This window comes from Phyllobates terribilis, unplaced genomic scaffold, assembly GCF_046119375.1.
Source record: "Phyllobates terribilis strain yellow unplaced genomic scaffold, ASM4611937v1 Scaffold_11__3_contigs__length_659146591, whole genome shotgun sequence".
Classification (NCBI taxonomy): Eukaryota; Metazoa; Chordata; class Amphibia; order Anura; family Dendrobatidae; genus Phyllobates; species Phyllobates terribilis.
Genome location: NW_027362771.1, coordinates 254,254,137 through 254,266,497, shown reverse-complemented (window position 1 = coordinate 254,266,497; position 12,361 = coordinate 254,254,137). Strand labels below are relative to the sequence as shown.

General features: G+C 42.0%; 1 protein-coding gene across 6 annotated transcripts in view; it reads right to left on the bottom strand.

The window, feature by feature from the left end:
- LRRK2 (leucine rich repeat kinase 2) overlaps window positions 1-9,283 on the bottom strand; it is a 167,171-nt gene extending 157,888 nt beyond the window's left edge. For 4 of the 6 annotated variants that reach the window (XM_073652172.1, XM_073652173.1, XM_073652176.1 and 1 more), the window contains exons 1-3: window positions 9,089-9,273; window positions 1,713-1,946; window positions 1,534-1,619 (exon numbers count right to left, since the gene is read on the bottom strand). In XM_073652172.1, coding sequence (XP_073508273.1) covers window positions 1,534-1,619; window positions 1,713-1,848 — 222 coding nt within the window. In that variant the 5' untranslated portion in view covers window positions 1,849-1,946; window positions 9,089-9,273. Of the gene's footprint in view, window positions 1-1,533; window positions 1,620-1,712; window positions 1,947-9,066 lie in introns of all 6 variants that reach the window. The other 2 variants (XM_073652174.1, XM_073652175.1) reach the window with 2 other exon arrangements.
- Between the last annotated feature and the right edge of the window lie 3,078 nt (window positions 9,284-12,361).

Sequence of the window (12,361 nt, the reverse complement as noted above, 5' to 3'; positions counted from 1 at the left end):
GTAGTGTGAGGGTATTAATATACTCACATACCGCTGATTTCTCTGGTGTCCAGTGCTCTTTTTCTCCTCTTCTGAATGACGTCACCACAATTGCGATTAGTTGTCTCTTTGCTCTATGGATGAGCCAGAAGTCTCTTTTACAATGTAAGACTATAAAGCCTCATTCTGCCGCTCCATAGACTTACATGGTAAAAGTTACTTCCGGGTCACGCAGAGCGCAGTGTGACCTGGAGAGTCTGCAGAGCGGTGACGTCACTGAGAAGAGGAGCAGAACGACGCTAGAAACTGGATAAGGCGATGGTAGGGGAGTATATTATTACACTCACTCTACATTACATGCACATACATACACATTTAATAAATTAATAACTTAGTGGGAGTGCTTCTTTAAGTGGATAGCTGGCAATTCCTCTTCTCTCCTTTGATCATATATATTCTCTTTTTATAATGCAACCAAAACTATTAGAAACATAAAGGAGCTTTTCTATTTGTTACAGGACACTGGCCATTTCCCACCTCTTTTTAGGTGAATAAGCATACCATGCTGCAAGTGTATGGGAAAATATTACACGGCATTCAGTATGTATTTTCTATAAACTTTAATGGACAAATTGCACTGAAAGTGTATGCATTTTCTTTTTTTTGGAGGGTGGGGTGGGAGAGAAGACTTCCTGCTTATTCTTAACAGTGGTGTCATACTTTTGTGTATGTTTGATAAAGGTCAGGTTTGCCGAAATGTTACGTATACATTATATTGGACCATATAAATAAAGAACTTTTCTACAATATTCACTTGAGAGTGTCGGGTTCTTTTCTGCGTTTATTTAGTGTTAATTTTTATGGGGTTTACCAAGGTGGCGTGGCTCACAGTGTAATAATGAAGAGCAGCTTAAAGACATGTCCTCAGAAAAATCTGTGAGCCACACCCCCTTGGTAAAAATCATAAAATGCCATAGGCAGCACGGTAACATCTGCAAGGAGTTTGTATGTTCTCCCCATGTTTGCGGGGGTTTCCTCCGGGTTCTCTGGTTTCCTCCAACGCTCCAAAGACATACTGATAGGGAATCTAGATTGTCAGCCCCAATGGGGACAGCAATGATAACATATGTAAAGCGCTGCGGAATATGTTGGCGCTACACAAAACTAATGATTATTTATTATTATAAAATTAGCACTAAATAAAAAGGTCTATGTCTCTGGAACTCTGCCGTGGATTAAAATAATTAATTAATTTAAAAAAAAATGGATCACTCAGGATATCACACAATAGAAAAAAATAAAGTGCAAAAACTTGCCACTTTTGCCTGGTATCAAGCCCTGGTTAAACTTTCCCCTGTCAGGTTATCAGATTATTTTGTAAAGAAAAATAAGGTTTGCTTCCTGTTTGAAGAAGCGTGCAGCAGGCTTTACCAGGTACAAACTACCGAGGAAAGCACGCTACAGGAACAGAGATATGTAAAACATGCAGTCATGAGGTTGACCCAGAAGAAAATAATGAAAAAAAAAAAACATTCTTGTATTAGGTAACATTACCTCCTGTATGACAGCAACTTTTATGTAGGACTCCAGCACCAGTAATAGGGGCAGATGGACGTTCACATGACTGAATATTTCTGTAGCTGATATTTAATAAAAAATACATAAACGTATTAGCTCTCATAAACGGGTAAAGAACAGACAGCAGCAATTTAAATGTCCAGGACAAAACGTACCGTCATCACAAAAGGTGTGAGCGTGCAAGTCTTCCAATATCTGAACCAGATTGTCTATCTGCTTCCCTTCCTCCACATTTCTAAGGCGGACAACCAGCTTCTTGACATTCTCTACTAGTTCTACAGTGCTGTTCATGGTTTCTCTCTGTCAGGGGGGTGGATCACTGCTTACTCCTTCATTTCTTCAAAGTGTGCGCAACTTGCAATGCAGAATGAACAGAGCAGACCCGTAACCTGCAGAAATTAATAAAAGTGACGTGAAGAGCCCAAAATAAGAAGACACCCGTCTTAGTCACACCCATCACGTTCATATGATCACATCACAAGTCCCTGCCTCTCAGGTACGTTTACTCAAAGCGATGCCAAAAAAGGAAGCAAGAAGGAGAAATAACTCACAATCTGCAAAAATAAGAATGAAAAATATCATACAAAACAGCAAATTAATTAACTGTTACGTCACCGAGATCATTAAAAAAGGTTGAGTACCTAAGCAGTGTAGTAATATAGCTAAAGCAGCAGTGAGATATGGTGTAAGTCAATACACTTCAGAGGGTTTTTTTTTCAATTCAGCTCTGGAGTGGTGCCACAAATCAAAGTTCCCTGTCCCTAGTATTATACTTACCAGCCGATGTCTTCCCAGTGCCGCTCAGGTCGTCTTCTGCAGGTTGTGACCTGCCGAATTGCTCCAGTGTTTGCTGGGCGATCCAGAAGTCACAACTCAATATAAGTTGTCTATGAGAGCCAGACTTACACTGAGAGTTTCTGACCATTACCTCAAACTTTCGGTCAGTCAGAAGTTGGGGTCACAAGATGGCGGATCGAGACCCGAGCGTTGACAGGAAGAGCTTAAGACAGTAGCAAGGTGAGTATAATACTAGGGGCCATGAACTTGCATTAGTGGTACCACTCCTCCAGCGCTGAAAAATAAAAACGCTGGAGTAAGGCTATGTGCCCACGATGCAGAAATGCTCCAGATTTTTCCTGAGCGCTTCTGCATCTCCATGGCAGAAAAAACGCATGCGGATTTTACATGGGTTTTTCCGGCCAGGCTCAAGCGGAAGTGAAGCGTTTTGATCATGCTATTTCGCAAGCGGGTTGTCAAGCGCTTTTCAAGCGATTTTAGCATCACTTGGAAAGTGCTTGACAACTTGGTCACACTATATAAATCCATGCAACCGGCATGGATTTTATATAGTGTGACCAAGTTAGTTAAAAAAAAGAATAAAAATGATAAAAAAAAACCATTATACTCACTTTCCGATGGCCCCGGTCTCCTTATCCGATGCGTCCGGTCTCCCGGTGTCAAGCGGTTGTGTAAAAGGACCTTCCATGATGTCATTTAATCATGTGACAGGTCACACGACCACCGACGTCAGTGGTTGCGTGACCCGTCACATGACTAAATGACGCCATGGCAGGACCTTTTAGACCATCGCGAGCTGCCGGGGAGCCAGGACGCATCGCTATGGAGACCGGGGGCCATCAGAAGGTGAGTGAGTATAATGTATATTTTTTATTTTAATTATTTTCTTTTTTACAGATACTATGGTACCCGGGTCCGGAGGAGAGTCTCCTCTTCTCCAGACCCGGGTACCATCCGCACATCGAATCGCTTAATATCCGCATGTGCACATCTAGTTATGTGGATATTAAGCGATTCAGTGCAAGTCAATGGCGGCGAAAATGCCGCAATTACACAAAATAATTGGTAGTGCTGCGTTTTTTTCCGCAATGATAATCTGCAGCGGAAATTTCCGCAACATGTGCACAGCACATGCGGATTATCATTGGGGAACATAGCAGACCTTCTACCAAGCGTTTCTGCGGTGGAATTGCCGCTGCGGAAACGCTTAAAAAACGCATAGTGGGCACACAGCCTAAAGGTGAAAGTGAAAAATAGTGAAAGCCAATGTTAAATCCAGCCTTAAAATTGATGGCTTATTCATATGAATCACTACTCTACTACTAATACTACTATGAATGACAACTAGAAGTGTTTGATAGAGGTATTCACAATAATCAAAAATATTCACAAAAAAAAATCAAATCCTAAAATCATAATATTTATCAGATATGCCTTAAAATGGATCTTTTAATAATTGTCCAACCACACAAGAAGGAGCAGCATAAGTATTGAAGCATCAAGGAGGACCTCCTCCAACCAGCAGTCTGAACATAAGTGCTGCAGCCGCTTCAAACAGTTGATAGGGGAAATTGCTGATAGTCCATCAGTATTAGATACGTGAGGGTCTAACCATCTTAGGCACAAGGCCTCAGTTTTAAAAGACTGGATAACCCCTTCATAGTTATCAGCCAAATGTGACAAAAATGGATCTCTGACCATTATAATGAAATATTAGGATATGAATCAACACAGAATTCTGGACATATTTAGATAAAAATAAAACATGATGTTCAAGGGGGCACATTTAGGGTATGTGCACAAGTTAAGTATTTGGTGCACAAAGTTCTGCACCATATCAGCATCTCTTAGCAGGAAAAACGCTGCGTAAAATAGGCATGTTTTTGCTGCAAAAAAACGCTAAAAGAATTGACATGCAACAGACTTAAATCTGCACCAAATCTGCAAGTCACAAATAAGCAGCGTGTGCATGAGACGTCAGGATTCTCATTCACTTGCTGACATCAGGAAACCTTTCAGGTTTTGTGACAAATCTGGGCAGAAAAAAAAAAAAGACAAATCTGCAATGTGTGCACAAGCCCTTACACAGATTTCTCAAAAATAGCCTAATATATTACTACATTGTGATAGAACTCAAGACATTAAGAGAGATTTCGTAATTTAGGCTAATTTCCTCTACTAATAAACTTAAAGGGGTTCCCCCCCCCCTTCAACTTTCTACAGCTCAAAGGCTTCCAGATAATGAAAATAACAAGAACAGCAATACTCCACCTCACTGCTCCAGCGCCCGCTCTCTGGTGACTGCAGCCACTCACTTGTCTCAGAGCCCCGTGCCATCTACATCTGCAGCGCAGTGAGTCCAATGAGTGGCTGCAGCGGTGACATGTGCTATAGTCATTATATCTCTGCAGCAGCGGCGGGGAGCGAGCGCTGGAGCAGGGAAGGGGGTGTATTGCAGTTCTTCTTATTTACTACATCTGCAAAGCGATGCGCTGAAAAAAGCTGAAGTGGGAAAACCTTTAGGGAATAAGAGCGGAAGGTAAAGTATTGCTTACAGGGTCATAGAAAAGTATTCTGCATTTCCTCATTGCGTTAAGCTTCCCCCGTGATTTGTCACTTTCCACTGTTGTAACTAGTATCTCAACCACAACCACCAATTTCACACAGACATTTACAGATCTTATAAATTTCACTTTTCCGCAAAAATATATTGAAATGCTACATGCACAAACCTTTCACAGTTTTATAGATAACTGTACTTATAGGACTTCTCTAGCAGTTGTAAAGGCGTTTTTCACTACTAAAATACTAATGACCTATTCATAGGATGGTTAAAGGGCTTGTCCAGGCTTAAGTATTGATAACCTATCCACAGGATTTGACACATCCACTTATCAACTGTTACTTGCTCTGGCGAAATCAGATGTAAACTCTCTGAACGGAGCGGTTGAACGCAACTCCATTCAAAGTGTAGCAGCCGCTGCCAGGTACTGCAGTACAGCTCCTATTCTTTTGATTAGATGTTGTACTGCAGCAGTTGGCCGCAGCAGCTGGCCGCAGCCGCTGCACTCTGAATGGAGCTGCGCTCAGCAGTTACATTCAAAGTATTTACATCCGGCCACCACCAAAGCGAACGGTGGAGGTGCTGGGTGGTGGACCTACATGAATAAGCTAATGATGATTGATATTGAAGATAGGATATCCCATGCCCAGACAACCCCTTTAATCAATATCACATCGGTGGGGGGCCAACACTTGCCACCAATCAGCTGTTACCAACTCCACCACTCCGTCACTGTTTAGTGGCTGGGTGTTTCCGGTCAGCTCCTATTAAAACTAATAGGAGCTGACCTGCAGTCAGACTCCCACCAACCTGATATTGATAATCTATTTTGAGATAGGTCATCAATAGCTTAAAAGTGTAAAACCCCTTAAATCAGATGCCAGACCCCGACTAATACTGACCATCTATCAAATGAATAGGCCATTAAAAGGAAATCTGTCTACAGGCTTTAGCTATGTAATCTGAGAGCAGAATTATATAGGAAAAGAGAGCCTCATTCCAGAGGTGTCACTTACTGTACTGCTTTATGTAGTATTGATAGAATCCCTGTTTTATCTGTTATAGATGTAGTAGTAGTCATATTGCTAAGCTGTGTACAACCCCACCCACATCCCTGATTTGCAGCTTACTGCGTACACTGTGCATTGTCAGCAAGCTGCCAATCTCTTGCTGATAAACACTGATTGTATTGAAACTACAATACACAGCCTATTAAGTGACACATCTCTGGAATCAGGCGTTCTTACTTTATTGTATGCTGCTCTCAGATTAAATAGCAAAAACCTGCTGACATATTCCCTGTAATAATACAGATCTGGGTAACTCCTTTAATAAAGTAGGAGCTTCTCCGGTCACATAGCTTGTCTGTTTGTTTTGGTACGATTGCTGTCAGTGAATAAAAACTGACTTCACACAGACAGCACTGGAATTAATGTTATTTAATTGGGCTGATCTGATGAATTATTAGACGGACTGTGGGAAAAATTGATTTTTTTTTCCATATTTTGAATGAGACTCATCTATTCAAGTCTATGGGTGGGAAAAAAAATCTGATTCCATACAGATCATCCGTACAGCATCTGATTTTTATGGACACAATGCAATTTTTTATACAGAAAACTGTAAATGGACATACAAATTGCATACAGATGATGATTCAGATGAAAAATCATTTGTTTTCTTCTGGATGAAAATCAGATGATTTTTTTTACACTCGTGTGAACTTTTCCTTAGTGTGGATAGGAAGAAGCAATTAACTAATTGGGAAAAAGTGTAAGAAAAGAGCAGAAAAATAGAACATCAGTATTCAACACAGCTCACCAGCAAAATCTGGTTAAAGAAGGCCAAGAATGAGCTCACTGGTGGATGAGACCACTAGCCATTCAGCAGTATGGTATGTATAGTAATACATAGAGGCTGGAGAAGGCATAATAGTCTAACATCTTTACTATAACCCTTCTTCTACTGAAATTATTTTAGGTGTACATGGCTATATAGAAGAAAGATCGCTTAGTATAGTTAATAAGAAAAAAAATACATGGGATCGTCAAATCCAACCTATACTGCTATAGAGGTCATCCAGAGGAAGGGGAGAAAAAAGAAAGGGGCAGACCGAATGCAGGGGCGGTCAGGAAACATCTGGTGACCCACAGTCTTACTCGATATACTGGATCTATTGGGGGCATTTTAACAATGGGGTTATAACATGGTATTTAAAATAAAAAAAAAAAATGCATTTCTGCTTTAGGCCTGATAACATGCTAAATGAGCCGGCATTAGAGCTGGTGAGGCTTACACAGTGCTGAGCGTCATATCACCTGCTTCTCATCATATGAGAACATCCTGGTGCCCACAGCCACCAGTGTAATATCCACACGGATTGCTGTACAGTCTATTACACATTGCTATTGTAGGGTAGTGCCATCTCTGCACACGATGGCTAGACCAGTAGGAATGCTTATAGCAGTATGAGACTGGATGAGATATTATAGTATTAGTTATAGAAGAATAGAGAATGCATGGCTATTACAGTACACGACTATGCCATGGATATTATTATACAAGGCTTTCCCAGGCTATGCCATGGCTATTACATTATAAGACAATGCCAGGCTATGGCATAACTATTACAGTATAACACAATGCCAGGCTATGCCATGGCCATTATAGTACAAGGATATCAGGCTATGCCATGGCTATTACAGTACAAGGATACCAGGCTATGCCATGGCTATTACAGTACAAGGATACCAGGCTATGCCATGGCTATTACAGTACAAGGATACCAGGCTATGCCATGGCTATTATAGTACAAGGATACCAGGCTATGCCATGGCTATTACAGTACAAGGATACCAGGCTATGCCATGGCTATTATAGTACAAGGATATCAGGCTATGCCATGGCTATTACAGTACAAGGATATCAGGCTATGCCATGGCTATTACAGTACAAGGATACCAGGCTATGCCATGGCTATTATAGTACAAGGATATCAGGCTATGCCATGGCTATTATAGTACAAGGATATCAGGCTATGCCATGGCTATTATAGTACAAGGATATCAGGCTATGCCATGGCTATTACAGTACAAGGCTATGCCATGGGTATTATAATACAAGACTATCAGGCTATGCCAAGGCTATTGCAGTACAAGGCTATGCCATGGCTATTACAGTACAAGGATATGCCATGGGTATTATAATACAAGACTATCAGGCTATATCATGGCTATTACAGTACAAGACTATGCCATGGCTATTATAGTATAAGGATACCAGGCTATGCCATGGCTATTACAGTACAAGGATACCAGGCTATGCCATGGCTATTATAGTACAAGGATATCAGGCTATGCCATGGCTATTATAGTACAAGGATACCAGGCTATGCCATGGCTATTATAGTACAAGGATATCAGGCTATGCCATGGCTATTACAGTACAAGGCTATGCCATGGGTATTATAATACAAGACTATCAGGCTATGCCAAGGCTATTGCAGTACAAGGCTATGCCATGGCTATTACAGTACAAGGATACCAGGCTATGCCATGGCTATTATAGTACAAGGATATCAGGCTATGCCATGGCTATTATAGTACAAGGATACCAGGCTATGCCATGGCTATTACAGTACAAGGCTATGCCATGGGTATTATAATACAAGACTATCAGGCTATACCATGGCTATTACAGTACAAGACTATGCCATGGCTATTATAATACAAGACTATCAGGCTATACCATGGCTATTACAGTACAAGACTATGCCATGGCTATTATAGTACAAGGATAATAGGCTATGCCATGGCTATTATAGTACAAGGATACCAGGCTATGCCATGGCTATTATAGTACAAGGATACCAGGCTATGCCATGGCTATTATAGTACAAGGATACCAGGCTATGCCATGGCTATTATAGTACAAGGATACCAGGCTATGCCATGGCTATTATAGTACAAGGATATCAGGCTATGCCAAGGCTATTACAGTACAAGACTATGCCAGGCTATACCATGGCTATTACAGTACAAGACTATGCCAGGCTATAATAGTACAAGGATATACCAGGCTATGATAATGCTATGGCTATGCTATGAGGCTATACCAATCTATCACTGCCAAGCCCTCCCGTAGTGTACCTCTAGTGCACACTGACATTACCCCAGTGTAGTGGTGGTGATCCCGCCTCAGACACCCGTATGTCACCTGCCCATCTGCAGACCTCGCCGGTGACCCGCTGCCGATACTTCCCGGTGTCTCCGCCACTGGAAACACAACCTCCTGTAGCGCCGCACACATGGAAGCGGAGGGAATCCCCGGGAGCTGATTGGTCACATGTGCGGTCACTCACAGCCACTCACGTCACTCTGTACTGTGATTGGTGCAGAAGTTCCACCCCTTGTGGAGGGAAGGCCGTGGTAGTGCGCTACCCCAGGGGACAGAGGGGGCGCCGGCGTCTTCCTCTGACGAGCGCAACATCCTGCTCCACATACTGGCATGAGAGAGCCGGGACTGGGGGGCGTGTGTGAGTGCAAGCTCCTGACACTAGGGGGCAACATGGAAAAGCTTCTTCCAGTGTCTTCTGTGAGAGACTGTTGATCACGACATAGATGACATACGATAGGCTCGTGCATTGCTGGAGGTTCAGGCTTCTGTATAATGTGCGCTCAGCTGAAGTCCCACATTGCGACTTTCTTGCGTTTTAATTCAGAAAAATGCAATATGATGAGTTTTATAGATTTCATAGCTTTTATAGAAATAATTTAGCAAAACACAATTATAACCGGTTTTCTCGTACAAGTTCTATCCGTGGCTTTGATGAATAGCTCTCGTACCCAGAATATTCTATGGCACTGTGTGCACGTGTCCAATTTTTTTCCTCGGGCTGAATGGGCTGCGGAAAAGATTAGAGACGTGTCCGATTTTGATGCGAGGGTCCACGGTTGACACTCGGTCCACACTCTGATCCAACTCTGAATAAAGCCTGAGCAGAATAAGCGGGCCGTCTTTCTCATACATGGAAAATACTGACGTCTGAATGAGCCCCCTGTGTGTTTTTCATAGAAGCACGTCTGGTTATACATTCTAGGTTATAATTTTCTCTAAGACCAACTGGGCATTACCAGAGATTATTTTCTGGGGGCGTGTACTTCTTCCCCATGATGTGTGCACAATGGCGTCTGACACACCTGACTGATTATAATGGAGTCAGAACGTCAGACACAATTCTAGGTGTTTTTAGTAAAATTATATTTATTGTGGGACCCTGTAACTTGTTAGCACAAAGGTTTTTCCTGACATCCTTTTTCTGCTATGCCTTATAAGTTGAGACGTAGTGACTGACAGTCTGCTTTCCTGATCTACATGTCTCACACTGCTAATGCCCTTTTTCATTTATAATAAGCTCTGGAGGAAGATTCTCATGTAGATCAGTGTCAGGCCGATAGTTCTTAACAGCTCATTTAAATATAAGAAAAATGAGGATTTCTCTGGAATAAAACATCAGATCGCAGATATTAAGGCATCATTTTATTCAGTTTCCTATGACCTGCGTGCAGGGGCCTAACTACCACGGTCGCAGAGCAGTAACGTCAAATGGATGTGCGTCCTCGGGCGAACCGACCCGTCCAGGGAGAGGGGGAAAGGTGAGTATAATAGTTTATTTTTTTCTATACATTAAAGAACAGCAGCAGAATGGGGAACATATACCAGGATAAGGGGCATATTACCAAGATGGTGCCCAGGATAAGGGACATACCTGTATACCAGGATAAGAGATATATTACCAGGATGGGGGATATATATATACCAGGATGGGGCCCAGTATAAGGGACATGTATACCAGGATGGGGCCCAGGCAGGACAAGGGATATACTGTATTTAACAGGATGGAGGACATACATAAATATACCAGGATGGGGGGGTCACATCTTGCATCAGGGCCCATCGGACTGTAGTTACGCCACTGCCTGCGTGCCCGTATAGATGGCTTAGATTAATCCTACTGACAGATTCCCTTTAAATGCACAAGACCACTGCAGCCAATCACTTGGCTGAGCGGCTTGTGCTGTCTATATCGGTAATTATTTTACGTCATGACATTACGTCATGACATTATTTCCAGTATCTATGGTTTCCTATAGAGTCTCCTTTTCTAAGAATAATAAACCCTTAGCTGATTAACTGTCTCTTCACTTCATTAGTCCTTTTCCTGATAAATCAATAGAGACTGAGCTGTAATTGTGTCTTAATTGATGTCATCAGTAGTTTTAATTGCTTTTTGTAGACACTTTGCACACCATTATTGCTGCACACACAACGAAGATAGCTGTTTACCACATACTTTTATGTGTTTCATGCTGGCAACAAAAAGGACCAATTCTACCCTGAGCAAAACAAAGTGGCCAAATACAATCTGTTTTATGAGGAGAGACAGTGTTCCTCTTCTCAAGCTGATTGCTTCATTACACATTGTATTGTGGTCACCACACTAATTGCTTCAGTGCACAATGTCTTCCGCCTGTCTCGTCAAGACTTCTATACACATGAGTAACTTCAACAGTGAGAGTCTTAAAAATGACAAAAATCATTTTTGAACATTTTACGCTTTACTTTAAAAAAAACAAACACCCATATACTTCATCACTGTACATAGTGGTTGATCTACAGTATGCTTTTCAGCTTGTAGAGCACTAGGGATGTGTTACATATGATCCCTAGTTAAGAGCGTTGGATGTTAAAAGAAAAACTAATCCCACTGACCTCTCTGGCCGCCGTCCAGTCCAATTCTTTACGCCGTCATGCCTCTTCACTATAGACTAAGACTCCTGGCTTCATCCAGGCTGGAGCTCTAACCTCTGAGGCTTTGTCGTGGCCAGAAGTCCTGGTCTATAGTGAAGATTCTGGAGAAATGGCATGCTTGAAGACCAAAAGAAGAACATGAGAAAGCGAGCAGCGACACGGCCGGAGAGGTGAGTATTGGTTAATAAAATAAATAAAACTAATACTCACCTGTCCGGTCGCCCCTCTGCTTGCCATCCGTTTTTCTCCTTTCCACCACTGCGCGCTGCATCTCCAAGACTTCCGGCTGCCTCCAAGCCCCAGAGGTCAGAGCGTGTCAACATTGACATTGCGACCTTATGACACACAGTAACCTCCAAGGCCTGGATGCAGCTGGAAGACCTAGTTTATAGTAAAAAGACCGGACATGCAGCGCAATGGTTCCAACTTACATACATATCCGGATCACAACCAAAGCTACAGAATGTGCCAAGTTCGTAACCTGGGAATGGCTTGTAAATATATTTTCTTTTATAATAATAGTTTTGTTGTAGCCATAAGAACTTGGACAATAAATCTTCAACTATGCAATCAGTATTATAAAAACTGTGTGAATTAAATTTACCTCTAAAGCAGCTAGTACATGACCTGTAT